Source organism: Borostomias antarcticus, assembly GCF_949987555.1.
Source record: "Borostomias antarcticus genome assembly, chromosome: 9".
Lineage (NCBI taxonomy): Eukaryota > Metazoa > Chordata > Actinopteri > Stomiiformes > Stomiidae > Borostomias > Borostomias antarcticus.
This window is the reverse complement of record NC_140242.1, coordinates 27,178,779-27,204,505: the sequence shown is the minus strand read 5'-3', so window position 1 is coordinate 27,204,505 and position 25,727 is coordinate 27,178,779. Positions and strand designations below refer to the sequence as shown.

Genomic DNA, 25,727 nt, shown 5'->3' with positions numbered 1-25,727 from the left:
CATGCCACTGTCCACGCCACAGACCCCACAACTCAGCCCCTGAGTGGGCTAGATACGCACGGTCTTCGCCGGTGGGTGCATGGAGATTACCATCCATCCATTCTTTCTTTCTTTCTTTCTTTCTTTCTTTCTTTCTTTCTTTCTTCTCACTTCATAATAGTAATAGCAATAGTGTTTATAGTAGTTATTCAGTATTTACAATAGTTAGTAGTTATGATATTATTGGCAGTAGTTGTTACAACCATCTTCAGCAACTAGCCCACCTCACATTTTCTCCAGGAAATGTACTTTCTAGTTTAAATAAAGCTACCATTACCCTAGTCCGCTAGAAAAGCTGTCGAAGAACTAAAGATAGCACAGCCAGCAACACTATTTATACAATATTAGACTTACAATCTAGCAAGAAGCACCAGCGTTAAAGAGTTTGGGCACAGTTCGTGTGGGCGTGGATGATTGATAACGATTCAAGGGTGTTTATTTGTCATGCATGATGCTTAAGGAGGGGGAAGAGTTAATCTGTGAACCCTTTTCTCTCCATTCTAGAGTCCTGAGGCCCATGGATTGAGTGTCCAGCCAGGATGGAGTCGAGGGTCAGCAGTTCATGAATTTTTACCAGTCAACCCATTTACCAGTCACCATCACCCACTGCTTTCTCTTGTAGGGGCGGCTGTGTCTCAGGAGGTAGAGCCGGTCGTCCAATGACCGCAGGGTCGGCGGTTCGATTCCCGGCTCCTCCTGTTCCACATGTCGAAGTGTCCTTGGGCAAAGACACTGAACCCCAAATCGCTCCCAATGAGCTGGCTAGCACTTTACATGGCAGCTGCCGCCATTGCTGTGTGAATGTGAGCGTGAATGGGTGAATGAGAGGCCATTGTGAAGTGCTTTGATTAAAAGCACTATACTGTAAGTGCAGTCCATTTACTATTTGACCGTTTGTCCCCCCCCCTCTCTCCTGTGGTCAGCTGGCCCAGCCGGGGGAGCCGTCCCTGGCTCTGTCTCTGCGCCTGGAGAGCGAGCAGAGGGAGTGGAGGAGGAGACTGAGGGAGGGCAGGGAGAGAGAGGCCCGGCAGGCCCTGCTCATCCACAAACTGCAGAACAAGGTGACGGCACATAACCTGACACTTCACACAGCCATCTGGGAAAGCTCAGTTGGAAACTGTTTGGAAAAGGGCAGGCACTTAAAAAAAAAAAAAAAAAAAACAGGCAGATGATTGGATGAACTATCTGTCAATCACTGTCTATCACAGGCTTCTCGCTGGCATCATATCCTAAACCATGTCAGTTGCTGCTAGTAGTTCCCAGGACGCTGATTGGCTAGACCAAATTCTGTTAGGCCCAAGACAGATCTCTGTGGAGCTTTTCCAGACTGCTCCGTGGAGATCAGGATGGTATCACGAGGCTAGACGGCACAGGGGTCAGAGTTCAGAGCGGGGGGTTGTGCAAAAGTTTGTTCACAGAAGTGTTGGGGCTCTCTAACGCTGTGTCCAGGTGGTGGAGTATCGTGACCGCTGCCAAGGCTTGGAACACAGACTGAAGTCTGAGGAGAGAGAGCTACTGAGGAGAGAGGTCAGCGGGAGGATGTTAGATACAGCATGCTGTTGCTATGCTGCGTTCCATTTGGCCTGGGAAGTGGTGATTTACGAGATACTACTCGCAGTTTGAACAGGAACGCCCCTCACGACTTGTTTTCTCCACTCGTGAACTCGTGCCACTCGATCCTACCCCCAGTTCTCTCTGGAAGTCATGAACAAGATGGCAGCTCCCTGTATAACTAAGTGAAACTTTTAGTAATACTGTTTTATTAGCATTTCTGTCTTATTTGTGTCTCATTAAATCAGTCATACACACAGTATTCCCCCACTGTTATCTGAGGACATGTTCGCGACCTCTTTTGTGCGCAAAATCCCGCGTAGTGTGTTGTTATCTACTGGTTGGGCAAACAAAACTAGCGAACGTCCATCTTTTGTTCCAAGCTGTTGTTGGTGTCTACTGTACCGCGGTTACCTCGGTTACCTCGTGGGTGACGTTCTCCGTCTCTCCCACCTCCCGACCCGCCACCTCCCAGCCAAATGGAACGCATCACTACCTTAGCCTGTCTATAATTTAACGATAATTTGGGAACTAAAGGAAAAAAACGACTGTTGATGTGGTTTCTGCAGAGGAGCATCAGAGATGAGCACAGTGACTCCCTGGAGAGCGCCCTCATCAGGCTGGAGGAGGAACAGCAGAGGTTGATAGAAGAACTATTTTCTCTTTTTATTATGAACACATAAACCAATCAGTGGTAAAGGGCGTTCAATTGCTCTGTGTCTCTGGTTGTATCTTGAAAGTCTCTGATTCCTCACCTTCCTCTCAAATCGCTTTGGAGGAGAACAGCCAAGGGCTGGGGCCGGTATGTTTTTAGAAGGATTCAAGGAATCGAGGAGAGACTTGTGACATTCTCCCTCTCTCTTCTCTGAGCAGGAGTGCAAGTCTGGCAGAGCTCAATGTCCTCCTCCGTGATCAGCTAAGCCAATCAGGACAGGTCAACGAAACCCTCAGGGAAGACCTACGCAAGCTGACCACTGATTGGTCGAAGGCAGTGGAGAGGGCGGGACAGAGAGAGGTTGAGTGGCATAAAGAGAAGGAGGTAAGGAAGACGGTTTGATCTGGCGTTCCTGGTTTGATCTGGCGTTCCTGGTTTGATCTGGCATTCCTGGTTTGATCTGGCGTTCCTGGCTTCAGCCATGATTCTCTGGAGCACAGGATAGACCTCTGACTGTTCAGTGTGTGTGTGTGTGTGTGTGTGTGTGTGTGTGTGTGTGTGTGTGTGTGTGTGTGTGTGTGTGTGTGTGTGTGTGTGTGTGTGTGTGTGTGTGTGTGTGTGTGCGCGCGCGCGCTTGCGTGCGTGTGTATTTGTGTGTGTTTGCCATGTAGCGTCTAACGAGTCACATGGGTCAGGAGCAGGCTCGTCTGATGTCCTTGTGGGGAGATGTGGTGACCATGCGACGCCACTATCGCACTTTCAAGACTGCTACTGACCGGTAGGGTCACTCACTACACTTCAGTTTATCATGTTCACTGATACCCTACAAAATCTTGTTCGGTCGGGTTTAAAAGTGTTCAAGTTAGCTCACCTTGTCCAGAGTGCCAGATAGGTGGTCAAAGGTAATGATGTAGTTCTACGTATGTTGAGTAGTCTAGTCGCTTAAAACCAGGAATTTGTGATGCAGCAGGCTACAAATGGAATGCATTCATTCATGATTAGTGGTATCGCCAATACCAATGAATTAGTTTATAAATACAAATTAACACACAATTAATTCAATAATTAATACCAATTAGTGCACAATTAATTGTACAGCCCTAGGTGATCACCATGCAGGCTAAATCTAGTGAACGCTGTAGCTGTATTGATAGTTGTTGTTTGTCTACAGGGACCTCTGGGAGTTGAGGGCGGAGTTTGCGCGTCTGTCGTTCTCCCTGCTCTCCCACTGTGGTTCGATGGAGGTCGTGCGCCACGGTGGCCCCGTGACCAGCACCTTCATCTCCGACCCCCCGACCCTCTCCTCCACCTTAGCTCCGACCTTCCCGTCCAGCCTGGCTCCGCCTCTCTCCCTGCAGGAGCTGGAGCCCGGACCCAACGGGCACACGGACCCAGGGGAGCTCTCTGAGCTGCAGCTCCGCCACCAGGGTGAGATCCAGCAGCTGAAGAACAGGTGAGTCGGTCAGTCAGTCAGTCAGGCTGGCTTAGACGGGATATACAGAACAATTTTAACTAGACAAACGTTTGTTATTATTAGTGGTTGTTTGCATAGTCGTGTATTGATTCCACTAGCTAACCCTGCGGTGCATTTGGGTCACGATTTTTCTGTTGTCAGATGATGAAATGTAAATGAAACACAGTCTCTTCAGTAGGGATGGGAATTGATAAAGATTTTATTGATACCAATGCCATTAATGATTCTCCATATCGGTTCGAGCCTTTATCAATTCCCTTATTGATTCCTGATCAATTTTCAGTGTAGAAAAACAGTAGACCTACGCAGGTTTTCAACTGTTTTATTATCTCTGAGTCTGAACACAGTGTAGAAACAGAGTAAAAAAGGCATGCATGTCTGCCTAATAACTTTTGAACATGCTAAAATGAATTACAAGCTCCTTATCTTTTCCTTTTTAACAGTGTAGACACATGACATTGATTGTTTTGCAATGAACAACTGTCAGATCAACATGCCGGCATCTATAAAAATAATTGATAAGCACGCAATGTCGATTCTCAGAGTAAACGATTCCCTAACGATTGCTGTTCTCGACTCCCATCCCTGCTCTTCAGTTGTCTGATCTTCCTCTCCTCTTCCTGTCCCTCCCCCCAGAATCTCTGAGCTGTCCTCCTCCCTCCAGGCCCAGGAGACAGAGAGGGCGGAGCTGGAGGAGGAGATGAGGGCGGAGGTCAGAATGAGAGCAGAGAGCGAACAGGAGAAAGAGAGGGAGTGGGAGAGACAGAGAGACACAGAGAGAACCCTGGAGTCTGTCCGCCAGGCCACTCTCAAACTGGTGAGAGGAGATCTCATACAGCACTACATACAGTAGACATGATCAACGCCTCTGTGGTATTGAATTGGTGAGATTAAGTGATGTGAGGCATTGTTGCAGTCCAGTAAATAAGTAGTTATCTTGTTGTTGTTGTCCAGTAAGTAGTTATCTTGTCGTTGTTGTCCAGTAAGTAGTTATCTTGTTGTTGTTGTCCAGTAAGTAGTTATCTTGTTGTTGTTGTCTAGTAAGTAGTTATCTTGTTGTTGTTGTTGTCCAGTAAGTAGTTATCTTGTTGTTGTTGTTGTCTAGTAAGTAGTTATCTTGTCGTTTTTGTCCAGTAAGTAGTTATCTTGTTGTTGTTGTACAGTAAGTAGTTATCTTGTTGTTGTTGTCCAGTAAGTAGTTATCTTGTCGTTGTTGTCCAGTAAGTAGTTATCTTGTCGTTGTTGTCCAGTAAGTAGTTATCTTGTCGTTGTTGTCCAGTAAGTATTCATGTTGTTGCTACTCTCCAGTCCAGGCTGCTGAGCTCCCAGTCTCAGAGCAGCGGTGTGTATTCTGAAGGTCACGACCTCTCCTCCATGCTGGCGGTGCTGTCCCAGGCTGAGACCGCTCTGCAACTGAGACACCAGCAAGTCCAGGTGAGCGTCCTAAAACGCTTATCTGCATTCAGGTTTGTTTGGTGACAAGAAAGTTCACATATATTTTATAAATGTTGTCACTGGTGACAAGAAAGTTCATATATTTTATTAATATTGTCACTGGTGACAAGAAAGTTCACATATTTTATGATTTTTGTCACTGGTGACAAGAACGTTCACATATATTTTATGAATTTTGTCACTGGTGACAAGAAAGTTCACATATATTTTATGAATTTTTGTCACTGGTGACAAGAACGTTCACATATATTTTATGAATTTTGTCACTGGTGACAAGAACGTTCACATATATTTTATGAATTTTGTCACTGGTGACAAGAAAGTTCACATATATTTTATGAATTTTGTCACTGGTGACAAGAAAGTTCACATATATTTTATGAATTTTGTCACTGGTGACAAGAAAGTTCACATATATTTTATGAATTTTGTCACTGGTGACAAGAACGTTCACATATATTTTATGAATTTTGTCACTGGTGACAAGAAAGTTCACATATATTTTATGAATTTTGTCACTGGTGACAAGAAAGTTCACATATATTTTATGAGTTTCGTCACTGCACACAACATAGTTTGGACCGAAGACATGTAGCACACTTTGTTTGCAACGGGACACAAGGAGCACTGTTCAGGACCACGACGTGTCTCCATGCCGCCACTAGGAGGCGGAGGTGAGCCTGAGGAGGTTGGGGGAGGAGAGAGAGGGGCTCGAGCAGAGAGTCACACAGCTGGAGTCTGACGCTGACGAGCAACACACACACAACCTGAACTCGGCACAGGAACTCACTCACACCCGGGACCTGCTAACGAGGTACGAGCTAACGATGCGGAAATCACACAAAGTACCGGTATATACACTCGAACAAACACACACACGCACACACTCACACACAAGCACGCCTTTCAGAGACAACCTGTGTCATTACATGCCAGGCTTGAATCCCTGAGTGAGTTAGTGAGTGTGTGTGTGTGTGTGTGTGTGTGTGTGTGTGTTTCAGTGAGAGAGACATGACTGTGTCCCTGAGGAGCCAGTTGGAGGAGGCGGAGAGGCGCGCGGAGCAGCTGAGGAAGGAGAACGAGGGGTTGAGACGGGAGAAACGGAGGGAAGAAGACAGGAAGAGCCAGATGGAGAGCGAGAGACAGAAACGGTACCTCGATCCACTCACTGACGCAACAGGAAATGCACAGACCAGCTCAATTAGGCCTAGATATCCCATAATATTGCGTAATACTATGGAGCCAAAGTAATAATAAAAATAAAAATAATTAATTTTATTTATATAGCACACTTTAAAATGCAGGACAAATCTCAAGGTGCTTCACAGAGTGCAGACAACATAAAACACAAAGGGCAATAACTGGCTAAAATAATAGGATTAATGACAAATATTACAGATGGAAATAAATAAAACTAGTATTTAATGACTAGAGCAAACTATAGTATCCTATCTAGGATCTAGGATTTAAAAACATATAAAAGCACTTCTACATGAGGAGCTTAGTGGAAGGGGCCGGAACAGGTGCGTTTTTAGACTGGATTTAAAAGCAGTGATGGATGGAAGTGTAGTGTAATAATAACTATTACTGTATTACTGTATATTGTCCCGTCAGCGTGGAGGCGGACCTGCTGGAGAGCGCTCAGCTCAGCCAGAGGGAGGCTCGGAGCCGCATGGAGCAGCAGCGCCTGCAGGTGGCGCTGGAGAGAGAGCAGCTGGACAGAGAACGTGCAGAAGAAGAGGCTGCTGATGCCAGAGATGCTCTCCTCAAGGTGAGAGTTAATTCAGTACCCAAAGCTGGCATTTCCACACCGGTCCATGAAGATGTAGGAAACGTGGTACACTTCACGTCATTCCTCATAGGGAACACATTTGCATCTCGTCAGGGATCTGAACGTAACGCATGCTTTCCCACTCTCCTCTCCTCTCCTCTCCTCTCCTCTCCTCTCCTCTCCTCTCCTCTCCTCTCCTCTCCTCTCCTCTCCTCTCCTCTCCTCTCCTCTCCTCTCCTCTCCTCTCCTCTCCTCTCCTCTCCTCTCCTCTCCTCTCCTCCCCTCTCTCGTCCAGGCCAGAGAGTCGGTCCTGGCCCTGTCCTCCAGTCAGATGCTGCTGCAGCGCGAGGTGGCCGAGGCCCGCAACGCCCTGGAGAAGATGGCCGCCATGAACCAGGCTCTGGCCGGGGACAAGAGGGAGCTGAACGCCTGCGCTCTGCAGGTCTGAGAAAGGGCTCTGGAGGTGCTGTGATTCCAGTAGCTAAGGCAGTTTTGGCCTCAGAGAGTGTCTGTCTGCTACGCTTTTCTGCTGTTAATGAGGGTTAGGGTTAGGGGCGGCTGTAGCTCAGTTGGTAGAGGGGGTCGTTCAGTGATTGAAGGGTCAGCGGTTTGAATCCCACCTCCGACTGTCCACATGTCGAAGTGTCCTTGAGCAAGACACCTAACCCCAAATTGCTCCCAATGAGCAGGTTAGCACCTTGCATGGCAGCTACTACCGCCATGTGTGTGTGTGAATGGGTGAATGAGAGGCCATTCTAAAGCGCTTTGAGTGCCGCTAAGGTGGAAAAGCGCTATATAAGTGCAGTCCATTTACCATTTTAACATTTAGGGTTAGGGTTCCTCCCTGTCAAGCTGTGGTTACAGAGCTGTGGTAGAACCCGGGATAACCGCCATCTTTACCCTCCCCCCCCCCCCCAGGCTGAGCTGGAGATGGCCGAGGTCCAGTCCCAGCTACAGGCACTGGAGTCCGCGGTGTTGACCCTTCGCAGAGAGCTCAAGAGCCAAGCACAGGAGACCATTACATTAAGGTATGCGGTTATTTCCCGGTTTTACATGTACACTGCGTTGCATGCTCTTGTAATGCTGGACTGTAAAGTAAATGCTATATGAGTGTCTAGAAATGTAAACAGACAGGTTATATGAATGTTACTAACCGGTTATATGAATGTTACTAACTGGTTATGTGAATGTTACTAACTGGTTATGTGAATGTTACTAACTGGTTATATGAATGTTTTACTAACCGGTTATGTGAATGTTACTAACCGGTTATATGATTGTTACTAACTGGTTATGTGAATGTTACTAACCGGTTATATGAATGTTACTAACCGGTTATATGAATGTTACTAACTGGTTATGTGAATGTTACTAACCGGTTATATGAATGTTACTAACTGGTTATATGAATGTTACTAACTGGTTATATGAATGTTACTAACTGGTTATATGATTGTTACTAACTGGTTATATGATTGTTACTAACTGGTTATATGATTGTTACTAACTGGTTATATGAATGTTACTAACTGGTTATGTGAATGTTACTAACCGGTTATATGAATGTTACTAACCGGTTATATGAATGTTACTAACTGGTTATGTGAATGTTACTAACTGGTTATGTGAATGTTACTAACCGGTTATATGAATGTTACTAACTGGTTATGTGAATGTTACTAACCGGCTATGTGAATGTTACTAACCGGTTATATGATTGTTACTAACTGGTTATGTGAATGTTACTAACCGGTTATGGGAATGTTACTAACTGGTTATATGAATGTTACTAACCGGTTATATGAATGTTACTAACTGGTTATGTGAATGTTACTAACCGGTTATATGATTGTTACGAACTGGTTATGTGAATGTTACTAACTGGTTATGTGAATGTTACTAACTGGTTATGTGAATGTTACTAACTGGTTATGTGAATGTTACTAACTGGTTATATGAATGTTACTAACTGGTTATATGATTGTTACTAACTGGTTATATGATTGTTACTAACTGGTTATGGGAATGTTACTAACTGGTTATATGAATGTTACTAACCGGTTATATGAATGTTACTAACTGGTTATATGAATGTTACTAACTGGTTATATGATTGTTACTAACTGGTTATGTGAATGTTACTAACTGGTTATGTGAATGTTACTAACTGGTTATGTGAATGTTACTAACTGGTTATATGAATGTTACTAACTGGTTATATGATTGTTACTAACTGGTTATATGAATGTTACTAACCGGTTATGTGAATGTTACTAACCGGTTATATGAATGTTACTAACCGGTTATATGAATGTTACTAACTGGTTATGTGAATGTTACTAACTGGTTATGTGAATGTTACTAACCGGTTATATGAATGTTACTAACCGGTTATATGAATGTTACTAACTGGTTATGTGAATGTTACTAACTGGCTATGTGAATGTTACTAACCGGTTATGTGAATGTTACTAACCGGTTATATGAATGTTACTAACTGGTTATGTGAATGTAACTAACTGGTTATGTGAATGTTACTAACTGGTTATATGAATGTTACTAACTGGTTATATGAATGTTACTAACTGGTTATATGAATGTTACTAACTGGTTATATGAATGTTACTAACTGGTTATGTGAATGTTACTAACTGGTTATATGAATGTTACTAACCGGTTATATGAATGTTACTAACTGGTTATGTGAATGTTACTAACTGGTTATGTGAATGTTACTAACCGGTTATATGAATGTTACTAACTGGTTATATGAATGTTACTAACTGGTTATATGAATGTTACTAACTGGTTATGTGAATGTTACTAACCGGTTATATGAATGTTACTAACTGGTTATGTGAATGTTACTAACCGGTTATATGAATGTTACTAACTGGTTATGTGAATGTTACTAACTGGTTATGTGAATGTTACTAACTGGTTATATGAATGTTACTAACCGGTTATATGATTGTTACTAACTGGTTATGGGAATGTTACTAACCGGTTATATGAATGTTACTAACTGGTTATATGAATGTTACTAACTGGTTATATGATTGTTACTAACCGGTTATATGAATGTTACTAACTGGTTATATGAATGTTACTAACCGGTTATATGAATGTTACTAACTGGTTATGTGAATGTTACTAACCGGTTATATGAATGTTACTAACCGGTTATGTGAATGTTACTAACTGGTTATGTGAATGTTAGTAACTGGTTATGTGAATGTTACTAACCGGTTATATGAATGTTACTAACCGGTTATATGAATGTTACTAACTGGTTATATGAATGTTACTAACTGGTTATGTGAATGTTACTAACCGGTTATATGAATGTTACTAACCGGTTATGTGAATGTTACTAACTGGTTATATGAATGTTACTAACCGGTTATGTGAATGTTACTAACGGGTTATATGAATGTTACTAACCGGTTATATGAATGTTACTAACTGGTTATGTGAATGTTACTAACTGGTTATATGAATGTTACTAACCGGTTATATGAATGTTACTAACCGGTTATATGAATGTTACTAACTGGTTATGTGAATGTTACTAACTGGTTATGTGAATGTTACTAACCGGTTATATGAATGTTACTAACTGGTTATGTGATTGTTACTAACTGGTTATGGGAATGTTACTAACTGGTTATATGAATGTTACTAACCGGTTATATGAATGTTACTAACTGGTTATATGAATGTTACTAACCGGTTATATGAATGTTACTAACCGGTTATATGAATGTTACTAACTGGTTATGTGAATGTTACTAACTGGTTATATGAATGTTACTAACCGGTTATGTGAATGTTACTAACTGGTTATATGAATGTTAATAACTGGTTATATGAATGTTACTAACCGGTTATATTAATGTTACTAACTGGTTATATGAATGTTAATAACTGGTTATATGAATGTTACTAACTGGTTATATGAATGTTACTAACCGGTTATATGAATGTTACTAACCGGTTATGTGAATGTTACTAACTGGTTATATGAATGTTACTAACTGGTTATATGAATGTTACTAGCCGGTTATATGAATGTTACTAACCGGTTATATGAATGTTACTAACCGGTTATGTGAATGTTACTAACTGGTTATGTGAATGTTACTAACCGGTTATATGATTGTTACTAACTGGTTATATGAATGTTACTAACTGGTTATATGAATGTTACTAACTGGTTATGTGAATGTTACTAACCGGTTATATGAATGTTACTTACCGGTTATATGAATGTTACTAACTGGTTATGTGAATGTTACTAACCGGTTATATGAATGTTACTAACCGGTTATATGAATGTTACTAACTGGTTATGTGAATGTTACTAACCGGTTATATGAATGTTACTAACCGGTTATATGAATGTTACTAACTGGTTATGTGAATGTTACTAACTGGTTATATGAATGTTACTAACTGGTTATATGAATGTTACTAACCGGTTATATGAATGTTACTAACCGGTTATATGAATGTTACTAACCGGTTATATGAATGTTAATAACTGGTTATATGAATGTTACTAACTGGTTATGTGAATGTTACTAACTGGTTATATGAATGTTACTAACCGGCTATGTGAATGTTACTAACTGGTTATATGAATGTTACTAACCGGTTATGTGACTGTTACTAACTGGTTATGTGACTGTTACTAACTGGTTATGTGAATGTTACTAACTGGTTATATGAATGTTACTAACTGGTTATGTGAATGTTATTAACTGCTTCTGTGAATCTTACTAACCGGTTATATGAATGTTACTAACCGGTTATATGAATGTTACTAACCGGTTATGTGAATGTTACTAACTGGTTATGTGAATGTTACTAACTGGTTATATGAATGTTACTAACCGCTTATATGAATGTTACTAAATGGTTATGTGAATGTTACTAACTGGTTATGTGAATGTTACTAACTGTTTATATGATTGTTACTAACCGGTTATATGAATGTTACTAACTGGTTATATGAATGTTACTAACCGGTTATATGAATGTTACTAACTGGTAATGTGAATGTTACTAACCGGTTATATGAATGTTACTAACCGGTTATATGAATGTTACTAACCGGTTATGTGAATGTTACTAACTGGTTATGTGAATGTTACTAACTGGTTATATGAATGTTACTAACCGCTTATATGAATGTTACTAACTGGTTATGTGAATGTTACTAACTGGTTATATGAATGTTACTAACCGGTTATGTGAATGTTACTAACTGGTTATGTGAATGTTACTAACTGGTTATATGAATGTTACTAACCGCTTATATGAATGTTACTAACTGGTTATGTGAATGTTACTAACTGGTTATGTGAATGTTACTAACTGTTTATATGATTGTTACTAACCGGTTATATGAATGTTACTAACTGGTTATATGAATGTTACTAACCGGTTATATGAATGTTACTAACTGGTAATGTGAATGTTACTAACCCTGACAGGAGCCAGAGAGAGACCGAGCAGGCTTGTCTCCAGAGGCTGAGAGACCGGGAGAGAGAGCTGGAGAGGGAGGTGGAGACGATGCGAGAGGAGGATGAGAGGGAGGTCACGTCACTGACGGAGGAGAGAGACAGAACTGTGAAACGACTGGAGGAGGTAAACGAAAAGAACGAAACGCACGCAGCACTTTGGCATGTTTGGATCTGCGTGTCGTGCACGAGTGCGACTGCGTGTGCAGCGTTTGTGTAGCAAGCCTGCAATTCAAGATGGCGTCCATAGTCATCATACTGTACGTTCTTGAGACATGCAATCACAAAATGAAATTCCAGGATGTCGTTTGAACTACAATAGAGGGACAGTTATCTCCTGATTGGTTAAAACATCTTACAGTAGCATCGTAGCACATGAGTAAAGCAGCTGACTGTCCAATGGGAGAGCGGGATTTGATTCCCACACATACAGTAGCAGTCAGTTTGGGTGGGTGATGATGTATGCATGAGGCCTGTGAATTTAAATGATTCCAGAGTAGAGGTGCACTATTAGTGGTGATTAATCATCATCATCATACTGCGTGTGTGTGTGTGTGTGTGTGTGTGTGTACTGTGTGTGTGTGTGTACTGTGTGTGTGTACTGTATGTGTGTGTATTGTGTGTGTGTGTATTGTGTGTGTGTGTGTGCGCGTGTGTGTGTGTGTACTGTATGTGTGTACTGTATGTGTGTATTATATGTGTGTGTGTGTGTGTGTGTTCCCCAGGTCTCGGTACAGCATGCGTGTGTGTGTGAGGAGCTGAGGTGTGTGCAGGCGAAGCTGACCAGGACCGCGGAGCTCCAGAGGAGGGCGGAGCGGGAGATGGAGGAGCTGGCGAGGGCCAACGAGCGTCTGGGAGGAAGCGTGGCGGAGCTGGAGAGAGACAAACACACTCTGGAGCAGGACGCACAAGAGCTCAGGTAAACACACACTCTGGAGCAGGACGCACAAGAGCTCAGGTAAACACACTCTGGAGCAGGATGTACAAGAGCTCAGGTAAACACACACTCTGGAGGGATGTACAAGAGCTCAGGTAAACACACACTCTGGAGGGATGTACAAGAGCTCAGGTAAACACACACTCTGGAGGGATGTACAAGAGCTCAGGTAAATACACACTCTGGAGGGATGTACAAGAGCTCAGGTAAATACACACTCTGGAGGGATGTACAAGAGCTCAGGTAAACACACACTCTGGAGCAGGACGCACAAGAGCTCAGGTAAACACACACTCTGGAGCAGGAAGTACAAGAGCTCAGGTAAATACACACTCTGGAGGGATGTACAAGAGCTCAGGTAAACACACACTCTGGAGGGACGCACAAGAGCTCAGGGCTGGGTTTCCCAGAGGCATCGTAGCGCTACGTTCATCGTAAGCTATGGCGTTCATCATAGCGCTACAATGAACGTAGCGCTACGATGCCTCTGGGAAACTCAGCCCAGGTAAACACACACTCTGGAGGGATGTAGAGGAGCTCAGGTAAAAACGACCGCGTTCCCTCCGTTAACCGCACACCTCCAAAAGCTGCACACTTGATTTCTCAGAAATCTACCTCCATTCAACAGCGCGTTGTTTTAAAAAAGGCCTTATTGGCTGCGAGGCTTACATTCTAATCACAACTGATCTCTGAAAACTCAGCCCACTTGACGAAAACAAAGGTGCCTTAACAGTGTAACATGACTCCTAGCAAAATAAACTCAGTCAGGTGATAAGAGAATTATGTAGCAGTGTTTACACTGGATTTAGACACTTCACTGTTGCACCACACACGTGCGCAATACTGCTCTACTACTGGCAAAGACGTGCGCAATGGGCATTTTGTAATGTTTGTGCTACCTAAAGGTGAGTTTGCCAGGATTGTGCAAAGTTTGCCACAGAGTAGGTGTACAGTAGCTGGGAATGTCTGTAGGAGGTTCCCATCGGAGTTGCCTATACTTGCAGAGACATTACCCAACATACATATGCATGCCACTTTGGTGGCTATTATCAAAACAATATTATTGGGGACCAAGCAACGAAGCTGCGTAGGGCACCGTTGTGTTTGTACCTCTTCTGTCATTGGAGTCTATGGCCACCCATAGAACCATATGGTAAAAAGTTGTGCAATTTGGCACACTCATTCATGACAGTCCCCCGAGTCTTGTCATCAAGTCTCACGTCATCACCTTGAGCACTCTAGCGCCACCAACGTGTCAGAATTGTCGTAATCTCTTTGATGTGATGGTCGCACTTCCTGCTTGGCCGGTTCCTGCTTGGACCCCATATCGCTGCTTGCAGCTGTATTTTACATATGTAGTTGCAACAATGACAAGTCCCCTCGTGATCACAGGTGTCACATCCGCTTGACGGGGTTTAAATATCAGTGAAGCAATACGTGTCCTTGACACGGCAGCAACAGACTTGACCTTACCCATGCGCAAATCAGGCGAGGGATATTATATCTTTACCAAGTGAGTGATCTCTGTTTTAGCTGAATGGAATATCAGCTGGTGTGTGGGTGGAGTAGGGAGGACTGGAGTGTTCATTTCCACTCACGCCCATGTGGGAATCTTGTACGGCTTCCCGGTTGTATAGCCAGGGATCTCTGGGTAAATTACCTTTAACAGTTGTGTACCTCCCATCGTAGTTTTGTACCGCGCACATGCGATTAACAGTGGACGTACGGTGTATTGGTTACATTAAGAGTACTGTAGATCACAACCAGGTGGTGAAGTAAACGGGGCAGGTTTATGAGCAGTCTCTACTGCCCTTTAGTGTTGGTGTACAAACGGTATTTGCAACTCCCTGTGATTTGAAAATATCCACACATTTTGCAAACTGATGCTACTCCTACTGTACCTGTACAATTTTCACAGTACTTTCACATATTATACACCAAAATGTTCAGATTTTCATGCTGGCACTGACATTCAAATATCTAAGCGATGACATTTATAGTTTTTGAAAAATTCAGGGTTTGAAAACCCTCCTCCCCATTCAAACAAATGGTGGAATGTTCAGAGCTGCACGGACATACTGTATTATATCTCAAATGGTTCCCAGGATTCCTATGGTGTAAATATCTAAGCTGTGACATTTTTACTTCTTATGATGGAGCTGTCTGAAGCCAGCCATGCTTTCCTCATGCCTGCACTCTAGTGCTGGTGTGTAAGTCCTAACTCCTGATTGGTCTAAATCTCACGCTACAAACAGACACATGGACACACATGTCACATATAGAAGCGACCGCACTGCTTAGAAAACTATATTTCAACACAGGCTCCACTGCACCGTGTCTCAACGGTCTTTTATTCCTTGATGCTGGGAGAGGATGGTCGGACGGTGTTTTTGTTTGACCCCCCTGTGGTTCCCCCCTCCAGGGAGCTGAGGGCCACCCAGCAGCAGCAGCTGAGACAGGCCCAGGAGCGGACCTCGGACCTGGAGGTCCAGAGCAGCCAGCTCCAGGTCCAGCTCCACACCCTCCTCCAGACCAAGGACACGCTGACAGGTGAGAGACTGATGACACAGCCGATTGCAGCCAATTAGTTGGAGAAATCAGTCGCGGTGATTGACAAGTGACATTCACACGTTGATTTCTTTCTACGTCTCCTGATTTAGTTTGTGAAAGTATCGACTTGATGTAACGAACGCCTCGTTGCGATACGCTCTCATCGTATCGTTGTAGCCATTTCGCATCGCATCTCATTGTGCGTCGCAGTGGTGGAGTAGCCTTAAGTATTTTATACTGTAGGGGCACGCGACGTATTTGCTTGTATTTACGTCGGACACAGGCACTTGTTCATCCACCGGATCCCACGGACGGACATTGAAGACCATGCTTACAGTGTCAAAGCACATTGTGTTGCCTCTGTGTTTGAAATGCGCTATACAAATAAAGTTTGATGTGATTTTAATCAATCAATCAATCAATCAATCAAAGCTTTATTTGTATAGCGCATTTCATACACAGAGGCAACACAATGCCCTTTACAGAGAACAAGGGAGGTGGGCATACGACCCACCCCTACATATTCCAGAGGGAAGCAAAAAAACAGTATCACCCGGGGGCCAGATAAGTGAGCTGTAAAAATTCTTCCCTGACCCCTCTTAACGAGGCGATCGAGCAAGCTCCTGGAGTATGTTTTCAATTCAATTCTTTATTTCGGACCCAGGGGGATCCATATCACAATAAAACACAGTAAAATACAGCACATTAAAAAGATAAGAAAAAATAAGTACATTTTAATTGTTTGTTTAATTGTTTAATTGATGTTTTGTACACAATGTTTTTTTCAGGGGAGATCCAGTGCCTGAGAGGAGAACTGGAGAGATTCATCAGCCAGAGGGAGGAGGAGCGGCTGGAGAGGGAGGAGAGGGAGAGGAGCGCCAAAGAGAGAGAGACCAGACTGGCGGAGCTGGAGGAGCGGGCGGAGGAGATGGCCGACGAACGACGGAGGGCGACGGCGGATCGGAAGGAGGAGAGGGAGGGGTGGCAGAGAGAGAGGCTGGCGTTGAGCTCCGAGCTGGGGCAGAGGGACGGAGAGGTGGTGGCGTTGAGGAACAGGATGGAGGGCCTGGAGAAGGAGAAGGAGGAGATGGCGGGCGTGCTGGGGGAGAGGGAGGCCGAGGCGGAGAGGCTGCAGATCAGACTGACTTCGGAACTGAGGAGCGCGGAACACAGGGTGAGAGAGGCGAAGGAGGAGAGAGAGAGACTGCTTCGGGGGCTCCGGGAAAAAGAGGAGAAGGAGAGCGAACAGCTGAAGACGATCGGAAGAGAGAGAGACCGAGCCGTTGAGCTGTTGAGGGTCAGGGAAGCGGACATCGCGGAGAAGCAGGAGGAGATCACTGAGCTGATTGGTAGAATCTGTTTAGCGGAGGAGGAGAAAGAGAATCTAGAGGCGGAGCTAAAGACAATGGAGGTACTGAAAGTCAGTCTGTCTGCCTCGGAGGAGGAGAACTCCAAGCTCAGGGAGAAGGAGAGAGAGAGACGCGGGGAGGAGGAGGAGGCGCTAGCGCGGAGAGACGCGGAGGCGCGCGCGCTGAGGCGCCGGGCGGAGGGAGCGGAGAGGGACAGGGAGGAGATCTCGGCGCTCCTGGAGGAGAGAGGGGCGGAGGAGGAGAGACTGCGGACCAGGCTGACCTCGGAGCTGAGGGAGGCGGAACGCGGGGCGAGAGAGGCGGAGAGGTGGAGGGAGAGAACGGCGGAGGCGGAGAGGGAGAGAGACGGACTGCGGCGGGCGCTCGGGGAGAGGGAGGAGGCGCGGCGCGAACAGCTGACGTCGATGAGAAGAGAGAAGGAGGAGGAGGTGCGGAAGAAAGAAGAGGAAATGGAGGAGCTGAGAGAGAGAGTCCTCTCGCTGGAGGGAGACGTCGAGAACCTGGAGGCGGAGCTAAAGAAGACGGCGACGTTGGAGAGTAAGATTTCCGTCATGGAGAGAGAGAGGGAGACGCGTAGAGAGGAGAGGAGCAGGGAGGAGGCGGAGGGGGAGGCGAAAGAGGAGCGCTGGAGGCGCAAGCTGGGGGAGGCGGAGAGAGAGGCGGAGCTCCTGAAAGTCAGGGTGAGCGTGGTGGAGGAGGAGAGGGACGAGGCGGCGCGGGAGGTGCGGAGGAGAGAGGCGAGCTTGGAGAGACAGATGAGCGCGCTGAGGGACAGGGAGGAGGAGGTGGAGGAGCTACGGGAGAGGCTTCGCCGGGGGGAGGAGGAGGCCGCCGAGAGGCTGGAGCAGAGGGAGGAGGAGGCGGCGGAGCTGAGGGCGCGGCTCCGGGAGCTGGAGCTGACGGAGGAGCGTCTGTCGGGTCTTCTGAGGGAGAGGGAGAGCAGCCTGGAGAGAGAGGGGGGCCGGCTAAGAGAGACCGAGGAAGAGCTGCAGCACAAGACCAGGGAGCTGCGCAAGGTCAACGAGGAGAGGAAGGAGGAGAAGAAGGCGGAGAAAGAGACGGAGGAGGTGAAACAGAGGCTGGGGGAGGAGGTGAAGGAGTGGCAGGAGCGGGCGGAGGAGAGGAGGAGGGAGATCGGGAAGCTCTCGCAGCTCCTGGAGGAGAGGGAGGGGGAGGCGGAGGAGCTGAACGCAAAGGTGGAGGAGAGAGATGCGGAGAGGGACCGGCAGAAGGAACAGCTGAGGAGGAGCGACGAGGAGAGGAGGCGGCTGGACGCGGCGCTCGGAGAGGAGCGGGCGGAGGGGGAGAGGCTGAGGAGCGCGCTGGATGAGGTGCAGAGAGGACGGCGCTCCCTGGCGGAGGAGAGGGGGCGGAGTCTGGAGAGGCTGGCGGCGCGGTTGCGAGAGCTGGAGGAGGAGAGAGACCGGCTGTCCGCAGACGCGAGCAGCACGGAGAGGGAGACGCAAGCGCTGAAAGAGGAGGCGTGCCGAGAGAGGAGGGAGAAGGAGCAGACCGGCTCCTCGCTGAGGAGGACGCAGGAGGAGCTACGAGAGACGAAGGAGAGCATGGAGGTCATGTCCCTCAACCTGGCGACCCTGAGGGAGCAGGTACGGTAAACATGGAACTTTCCAACTGAAATCGATTCATCAGTAGCCATGTTTCCATCCACTTGTCAATCGAATTACGTCAGGATCGCTAAAAATATGAAAGTGAATAAAGCCGGTGAACGTGCGTTTCCATCTAAGAGCTTTAAATCGGAAGCATTTATCACAAAAGCCTTTTATCGAACAAGAGAAAATCCGACGAGATCGACAGTTCAAACTTTTTGTCGATTTTCATGACTTTTAATCGAATTTTACTGTTTCCATAAGGCATTTTTAATTCAATATAACTTAATTCGCATAAAACGTGTGGATGGAAACATGGTTGGAAACACAATTGTTAGTTGCAAAAGTAGTAGTGTACAGTAGGCTACCGCACTTGATTCTTCGCATGTGAAATGTGTGCAAATAAACCGAATTCTGCTTACGATACTGTCCTGACTATGAGACGGTATGGATTTTGCATTATCGTACGGTATCTAGTTACATGGTACAGTTTACGGTATTTCACGGTATACGGCATTTCACCTCCCCAACACACACAAAAAAAAACAAGTATTTGACTTTGAAGGAACTACAGTGCAACACATGATGAAAAATACACACTATTGTAATTAAGCTCAGTTTATTAATAGCAAGCTTATATTAAATTACAAAATTAACTGTTGCAAGCAACTTGAAATGTGAAGTTTCAGCAGCACATTATTGTGTAATACCGTAAACGTAATACCGTAAACACAGGGAATTAATGAACTATTCATTCCTTCATTCATTCATTAAATAAAAGATCAATTTGGGGATTCATGAATCTTTAAAAGGATTTTTTAAACCCAGCCCTAGTCCTGACGCTCTGCTCGGCATTCGTGTCCGTCCGCGGTTCAGGTGACGGAGCTGTGCCGGGCCAGGGAGCGCTGCAGACAGGAGGCGCAGGAGAAGGAGGCGCAGGAGAGGAAGGCGGAGAAGAAGGCGGAGAAAGAGACGGAGGAGGTGAAACAGAGGCTGGGGGAGGAGGTGAAGGAGTGGCAGGAGAGGGCGGAGGAGAGGAGGAGGGAGATCGGGAAGCTCTCGCAGCTCCTGGAGGAGAGGGAGGGGGAGGCGGAGGAGCTGAACGCAAAGGTGGAGGAGAGAGACGCGGAGAGGGACCGGCAGAAGGAACAGCTGAGGAGGAGCGACGAGGAGAGGAGGCGGCTGGACGCGGCGCTCGGAGAGGAGCGGGCGGAGGGGGAGAGGCTGAGGAGCGCGCTGGAGGAGGTGCAGAGAGGACGGCGCTCCCTGGCGGAGGAGAGGGGGCGGAGTCTGGAGAGGCTGGCGGCGCGGGTGCGAGAGCTGGAGGAGGAGAGAGACCAGCTGTCCGCCGACGCGAGCAGCACGGAGAGGGAGACGCAAGCGCTGAAAGAGGAGGCGTGCCGAGAGAGGAGGGAGAAGGAGCAGACCGGCTCCTCGCTGAGGAGGACGCAGGAGGAGCTACGAGAGACGAAGGAGAGCATGGAGGTCATGTCCCTCAACCTGGCGACCCTGAGGGAGCAGGTACGGTAAACATGGAACTTTCCAACTGAAATCGATTCATCAGTAGCCATGTTTCCATCCACTTGTCAATCGAATTACGTCAGGATCGCTAAAAATATGAATGTGAATAAAGCCAGTGAACGTGCGTTTCCATCTAGAGCTTTAAATCGGATAAAGCATTTATCACAAAAGCCTTTTATCGAACAAGAGAAAATCCGACGAGATCGACAGTACAAACTTTTTGTCGATTTTCATGACTTTTAATCGAATTTTATTGTTTCCATAAGGCATTTTTAATTCGATATAACTTAATTCGCATAAAACGTGTGGATGGAAACATGGCTCCAATCGTTAGTTGCAAAAGTAGTAATGTACAGTAGGCTACCACGCTCGATTCTTCGCATGTGAAATTTGTACTCGGCAAATTAACCGAATTCTGCTTCCGATACTGTCGGTATGGATTTTTGCATTACGGTACGGTACGGTATCTAGTTACACGGTACCGTTTACGGTATTTCACGGTATACGGCATTTCACCTCCCCAACACACATAAAATAAACAAGTATTTTACTTTGAAGGAACTACAGTGCAACCCATGATGGAAAATACACACTATTGTAATTAAGCTCAGTTTATTAATACGTAGCAAGCTTATATTAAATTACAAAATTAACTGTTGCAAGCAACTTGAAATGTGAAGTTTCAGCAGCGCATTATTGTGTAATACCGTAAACGTAATACCGTAAACACAGGGAATGTCACGGTTCTAATACTGTGGACATTTTATACCGCGGTTCACGGTTTTACGGTATACCGTCTCATCCCCATCCCTAGTCCCGGTATCGATTAGAAATTCAAGAATCGATTCGATTACGATTCCCAAGATTTAGAATCGATTATCACAATTCGATTCGATTCAATATCGATTCGGTTAGTGTTACTAACTGTTTTTAGCTGTAACCTTAATTACATGACTGCCAAGTTATGCAACACATCAATACTAGGGCTGGGTATCAATACTGATTTCCAAAAATGAATGAATGAATGAATCATTGAACTGAACTCTGCTCGACGTTCGTGTCCGTCCGCGGTTCAGGTGACGGAGCTGTGCCGGGCCAGGGAGCGCTCCAGACAGGAGGCGCAGGAGAAGGAGGCGCAGACCCAGGAAATGAGAGCGGGGCTGAGGGCCGGAATGCAGGAGATGTCCAACCTGAAGGAGCTCCTGGAGGAGAGCCACCGCGAGGGGGAGAAGCTCCGGGGCCTCCTGCGGGAGAGGAGGGAGGAGGCGCTGAGGGGCCGGGAGGAGAGCCTGCGGGCGGCCAGGGGGGAGGTGCAGGTGCTCCGGGCCGGCGCCGAGGCGGCGGAGGCGGAGAGGCGGGAGGCGGAGCGACAGCTGCGTCTGAGGGAGGCGGAGCTGGCCGAGGCGGCCGGGGAGAGGGAGAGGCTGGAGAGGAGGTGCAGGGAGGCCGAGAAGGAGCTGAGGGCCGGGGCGGCGGGGAGGGAGGCCGAGACGAAGGAGGTGGAGGAGGAGCTGAAGCTGAGAGAGGAGAAGCTGGCGGCGGCGGTGGGAGCGAAGGAGAAGGCGGAGGAGGAGCTGAGAGCCAGGGAGGAGGAGAGGGAGGAGGAGTGGACCAGAACCAACGCCAGGCTAGACGCCCTGCAGGAGCAGATCAACGGACTGACCTCCCTGGCTGCCGACAGGACCAGGGAGGTGGAGGAGCTGAGAGACGCGCTGGGGGAGGTGGAGAGAGAGCGCGGAGAGAGGGAGAGAGACGTAGAGAAGCTCCAGCAGAGGGTGGAGGAGTTGAGACGAGAGGAGGAGGAGAACCTGTGGCAGAGGGAACGAGGGAAGGAGATCCTGGCGAAGGGGATGAAGGAGAAGGAGAGAGAAGTGGAACTGATGAAGCAGAGAGTTCAGGAGGGAGAGAAGAAGACTGCGGACCTCCAACGAGCCGAACGGGAAACCCTGAGACGAACGGCGGCCATGACAGATGCGCTCAGAAAGAAGGAGAGAGAGCTTGAGAGGGCGAGAGACAAAGCCTACGAAGAAGAGAGAGAGAGGCAGAAGCTACAGCAGCTGCTGGAGGAGCAAAAGAGAGAAACCGACAGGCTGAGAGAGAGGATCGATATGGTGGAGAGAGAAGAGACTGGCAGACCGAGGGTGGACCGGAGGAGAGGGGGAGGTGGTCAGACTGCAGCGGGCTCCGTAGAGGAGGAGGAGGAGGTGCGCGACGGGGAGCGCCGCCGGCTGGAGGAGGCGCGGGAGGAGGCGCGCGCGCTGAGGGAGCGCGTGTCCTCGCTGCTCCTGGAGAGAGAGGAGAGCAGAGGCTTGCTGGGAGAGAGGGAGGCGGCGGCCCACGCCCTGACCCAGAGAGCAGAGGAGCTCGGGAGGGACCGGGACCGGGTTCGAGCTGCGCTGGATCAGACGGAGGCGGCCCTCATCGGCTACCGGGAGAGAGCCCACCAACAGGAGCAGAGCCAGGGGGAGCGGACCAGGACGTCTCAGGTGGGTACAGCCAAGCGGCGGTCGGTAGTCTATCGATAATAAAACGGTTTTGAACCCCTGAACGTGCCCTTCAGTCAGCCCACCCGTTCAGCGCTAGTCTGGTGTTCCCAGGCGGAGGGCGGAGAGAGGGGCGTGACCGTGTCGAAGCCCGGGGAGGTCTTCACGTCTGACCCGGGGGTCCAGGAGCGTCTGGGGGTCCTGCAGAGGACGGTGGCCCAGCTGGAGGTGGACAAGAGGCAGCTGGAGAGGAGGACCGGCCAGCTGGAGCAGCGCACGGAGAGACTGAGGGACGAGAGACAACGCCTCAGAGCCACGCTAACACAGGTACTGAACACTGGTGATCTCAGAGCCACGCTAACACAGGTACTGAACACTGGTGATCTCAGAGCCACGCTAACACAGGTACTGAACACTGGTGATCTCAGAGAAGCACCGACACAGGTAATTATGAACCCGTACTGTGCTAAAACAGAGACTAATGGAGACACCAGACCTGGATCAAATAGTATTTGAAATCATGTGTTTCAAGGTGGAGGAGGACCGAGGGAGGCTGGGTCGTCAGCTGGCCCAGTTCCAGTCGAGCAGCAGAGGAAGCACAAGAACCCAGGTACAGTAAATCATCAGATTCATGTCAAACAATTTTTTTTTTTATTGGTTTATTTGGTGAGGACAGTGCATATTAATGAACACATACAAATACATGACTGTGTAAACATGCCGGATTTAGCTAGGAGCTAGTTTCCATCCGCAGTCCTCAAACATTAAACATTAAAAAGAAGTACTCACAGAAGGACAAACATTAAAAGACAATTATAATAATAATAAAGATAATAAAAAACTAAATCTAAGAGGCTATATAAAGTGCTGATGCTCATCAAGCGCTACAGTCAAAGTGCTGTATATAAAGTGCTGTATGCTAAAGTGCTATGTGTGAGATGCTGTTCAGTCTTCATATATGTTCGCAAAAGCTGAGTAGAAAGCTGAGTAGAAAGCTGAGTAGAAAGCTGAGTAGAAAGCTGAGTAGAAAGCTGAGTAGAAAGCTGAGTAGAAAGCTGAGTAGAAAGCCATGGTTCCTCACAGCTGTTGTGTGTTGTGCAGGAGTCCAGAGGGCTGGAGTGCTCTGAGACGGAGGAGCTGGAGCAGCTGAGAACCAGAGTGAGGGAACTAGAAGACCAGGTGAGTCAAACTAAATAGGGATGTTAACAGTTAATCGACTATCGATTAATTGCCGATAAGAATTTACTTGAGTAAGATTTGTTATCTGCTTGTTGATGGAACTGAACTTTTTTTTTTGAACATTATCAACGAGAGTCATGTATCATGAACTAAGGTCTGACTGTAGTGAAGGCTAATTGGGATGCTGGGAAATTTCAACGATATACCGGAAGAAGACAAAAAAAAAAATGAAGCGAGCAAAGCGCAGTCCAGCGTGGGACGTTCTTATCAATCGACTATCATTTGTTAAGATTAACAGTTATCGATTAATGAAATTCCTTGAAATTTGCAACCCTAGTACTAAACTAGCTTATCAAGTACTGCTACACTGGAGATGACTGAATGGGTTCCTATGAGAAGTTTCAATGACGACCGTGGCTCTGGAGGTAGAGCAGGGTCGTCCAATAATCGTAGGGTCGGCGGTTCGAATCCCGGCTCCTCCTGTCCACATGTCGGTGTCCTTGGGCAAGACACCGAACCCCAAATTGCTCCCTTGCATGGCAGCTGCCGTCATTGTTGTGTGAATGTGTGTGTGAATGAGTGAATGAGAGACCATTGTAAAGCACTTTGGATAAAAGTGCCAAGTAAGTGCAGTCCATTTACCATTTCTTAGGTCAGTAAGATTATGTTTATGCGCGTGCGTCTTTAGATGGGTTTATGATTGGATCCCGTTAACCCTTTGTGGTGTGAAGCGTTTTGAAAAGGACACAGTATCGATCTGTTTATGGATTGATTATCATAATTATTCAACCTCAATGACGACAATATCTCTGCTCCACCTCTGACTTGCCAGATCCACCACATGCGACGCACACTGGCGCTTGATCACCACCAGAGGGCGCAGTTCATCGAGCTCTCCTCCAGGAACAGCCAGAGACTGGTGTCCCTGAGGCAGGACCTGACCGACTCTCTGGCCGCCGTCTCCCAGCAGCCAATACCCTCCGTCCTGGAGTCCGAGACCCAGAGATTGGACAGGAGTCTGAAGGAGGAGGAGCTCAGGATGTCTCTCAGTCATGGCTGAGGAGAATGTCCAGGGCATTCAAGATCCAGGATCAGCAGCTCATGTACCCACATCTACTGTAGGCCTAGATCATCATCTAGAGGAACCCCAAACTGACCTCAGAGCAGGGAAACTGCAAACCATTCCAAAAGAAGACTAGTTGTTGGTGTAGCTGTGACGACTTGTTCATGCTTGCACTCATTTTTGTTGTAATTATCTGATGACAATCAGTTTTCAAATTGTTATGTAACTTATTACACAAAAAGTATTATCTGTTTTAAGCAGCTGACCATAAATGACTTGGGGTGAACAAAGTTTACATAGTTTTTAAAGTTTTTATTTTATTTTTTATTGTGTTTTTATACAGACTTAATTATTAATCTATATATTTCTTGCATGTCATTATTGTAGAGAGCCTTTGTATATGCTTACAGTATGTAATTGTATCACTGTATACAAAAACATCTGAGTTTGTCCTCTGAAACATTATCTGCTTGAATTAGTTCAATATCACGTCACCTCATGGTGGCATGGAGCCCGCACTTCATCCGTTCCTCAGTTCTGTTGGTAA

General features: G+C 46.6%; 1 protein-coding gene across 1 annotated transcript; it reads left to right on the top strand.

Annotated features, from left to right (window-relative positions):
* Nucleotides 1–578: 578 nt before the first annotated feature.
* LOC311312957 (uncharacterized protein) lies at nucleotides 579–25,577 on the top strand (the record flags this gene model as incomplete). Its single annotated transcript, XM_084442965.1, has 26 exons — nucleotides 579–590; nucleotides 963–1,100; nucleotides 1,489–1,566; nucleotides 2,160–2,230; nucleotides 2,464–2,629; nucleotides 2,917–3,023; nucleotides 3,417–3,572; nucleotides 5,033–5,153; nucleotides 5,840–5,988; nucleotides 6,176–6,325; nucleotides 6,789–6,945; nucleotides 7,241–7,387; nucleotides 7,864–7,973; nucleotides 12,444–12,597; nucleotides 13,196–13,389; nucleotides 15,830–15,957; nucleotides 16,746–17,368; nucleotides 18,533–18,934; nucleotides 19,811–19,939; nucleotides 20,054–20,455; nucleotides 21,532–21,954; nucleotides 22,780–22,941; nucleotides 23,053–23,265; nucleotides 23,471–23,548; nucleotides 24,040–24,117; nucleotides 24,950–25,577. 26 exons carry the CDS (start codon nucleotides 579–581, stop codon nucleotides 25,175–25,177), a joined length of 4,776 nt encoding a protein of 1,591 aa, XP_084299091.1. The 3' UTR covers nucleotides 25,178–25,577.
* Between the last annotated feature and the right edge of the window lie 150 nt (nucleotides 25,578–25,727).